Source organism: Rhagoletis zephyria, unplaced genomic scaffold, assembly GCF_001687245.7.
Source record: "Rhagoletis zephyria isolate East Lansing unplaced genomic scaffold, Rhagoletis_zephyria_1.1 Rzeph_scaffold_00810, whole genome shotgun sequence".
In the NCBI taxonomy this organism is placed as follows: Eukaryota; Metazoa; Arthropoda; class Insecta; order Diptera; family Tephritidae; genus Rhagoletis; species Rhagoletis zephyria.
Genome location: NW_016157894.1, coordinates 49,228 through 51,261, shown reverse-complemented (window position 1 = coordinate 51,261; position 2,034 = coordinate 49,228). Strand labels below are relative to the sequence as shown.

At 30.8% G+C, this 2,034-nt stretch overlaps 1 protein-coding gene across 1 annotated transcript in view; it reads left to right on the top strand.

The window, feature by feature from the left end:
• Window positions 1-1,669, top strand: part of LOC108361654 (uncharacterized) — a 4,347-nt gene extending 2,678 nt beyond the window's left edge. Inside the window, exons 2-4 of the mRNA XM_017614337.1 lie at window positions 586-837; window positions 1,148-1,289; window positions 1,348-1,669. Of these exons, the coding sequence (XP_017469826.1) occupies window positions 586-837; window positions 1,148-1,289; window positions 1,348-1,616 (663 nt within the window). The 3' untranslated portion in view covers window positions 1,617-1,669. The remainder of the gene's footprint in view (window positions 1-585; window positions 838-1,147; window positions 1,290-1,347) is intronic.
• Window positions 1,670-2,034: the final 365 nt, after the last annotated feature.

The window sequence follows — 2,034 nt, the reverse complement described above, 5'->3', positions numbered from 1 at the left end:
TCGAATCCTACTGAAAGAAGTCTGATGAGGAAATGTGGTGATTTCCGAAATAGCTATCACTTCTACCATTTTTTCAAATTATTGTTGCTTTTCCACAATAAATTTTCATTTAAAAAATGGCCTCGAGCTCATTATAAAATTGTTGAATACAAATTAAAAAAAGTCAACAAAGCTGTGTGCTATCGCAATGACAACAGTGAATAAGCTCATAATATTTTTAGAAAACTATCGGGTATACAGTTTTGTAGCCCATATAATTTTAGTAAATAAAGTCCAAGTTTCAAATGGCTACAATGTTTGACAATTTTTTTTTGTTGCTCGACAGATTTTTTATATGGAAGAAAATTCCCAGCACCTTAAAAAAAATTTAAAAATCTACGGTATTTTGTAGCCATTTGAAACTTCCACTTTATTGCACCAAAAATTTTATGAGTTACAAAACTGCATACCAGAAATTTTTCTGAACTGGACTCTTAATAAGGGCTATCGTTTCCTGTATGCCAATATTTGCTTGGATTCCAGTCGGTCTCCTTTACATTAGCCATTATCTTTTACGTTTTTGTATTAATTTAAATTTTTTTTTAGAAAATGCCACTTCTCTGCGACAGGGAGACGTTATCGGATAACAGTCGAATTATAGATTGGCTGGAGAAAATTTCATCAAACTTGAGTGTTTCTAGAGAATCTACACCCTCCGCTCAGTTGCCACCAGTCTCCTCAATAAACAAAACTAGGCTTATCAACCTTTTAAAAAGCACAGTAAAGGGACAGATGGTGTTAACATACAACGAAAAATATGGATATCTGGATGCANCTTGCAACCAGAAAGAAAAACCGGTAAACATAATAAATATAAATATAATGCTTATCATAATTAGTTGTAGATACCCACATGTTTACAAGTTTTGAATATCTATTTTTCTTTTATTTAATTTCTAATATTTTTCAATTAGAATATAGTTCATTAACACAAAACAATATACAATTTTTGCTCATGAACTATATTCTAATTAAAAAATATTATAAATTAAATAAAAGAAAAATAAATATTCAAAACTTGTAAACATGTGGGTGTCTATAATTATGATGGGTATCTTTTTTAAGGAGACTGCATATCTTATTCTTATACAAATATTTTGAAATTTAGGAAACATACTATATAGCTCGGAAACACAACAAGAAAAACCCTACAGGCAAATTATTTTCACGCTGGACAAATGTAAATAAAGCTGGTTTCACATCAAAAACTGTTTCAGAGGAGTTAGAGCCAATTGTATTAATTTCCACTGGTATGTATTGTAACCAATTTTTAAAATCCTATACTTTACTAACTTTTAAAATACTAAGATGAATATTGCGAAAGAAAGTGTTGGCTACATAACAGCTGCAGTCCATGGGAGCAGGTTGTAATGTATTGGAAAGAGACATCGCAGACTAGAGTTGCAGAAATAAGGAAAACCGCTTCCTTAAATGCCATTTTTACGGAATGGCCACGGTATAATGACTACAGTGGTTATGATCTCGTAAGTATCTGTTACTATATTATATTATATTATGTTACACTATATTGTATTATATTATATAGTATTATTGAGGGATTCACAACGGTGTCGTAAGTGTCGTATTGTTATATGTCGTAAATTTTAAAGGCTTAAATAAATGTCCAAAGAACTTGNCTTAGCAAAATCAGAAATGGCAGTAACAGACATAACATTTCAAATAAAATGTTTTTTCGAAATTGAAGGAGTTTTAAGGGCAACCCTAGTAAATATGACACACTTTTCAAAAGACAATTGTTATTCTCATTTCCATAATGGCGATTTTTGGCGAAATTTAAAACATACTGAAAACTGTGTAACTATGCCATATTTCCTGTACCTTGACGATTTTGAAATAAATGATCCTTTGGGATCAAAATCAGGCCATCACAAAGTTTGTGGAATATACTACAGTTTTCCAAGTATACCACATTTTCAAATTAGTAGGCTAGCAAATATATTTGTTGCAGGATTTATTAAAAGTAGCGATGTACAT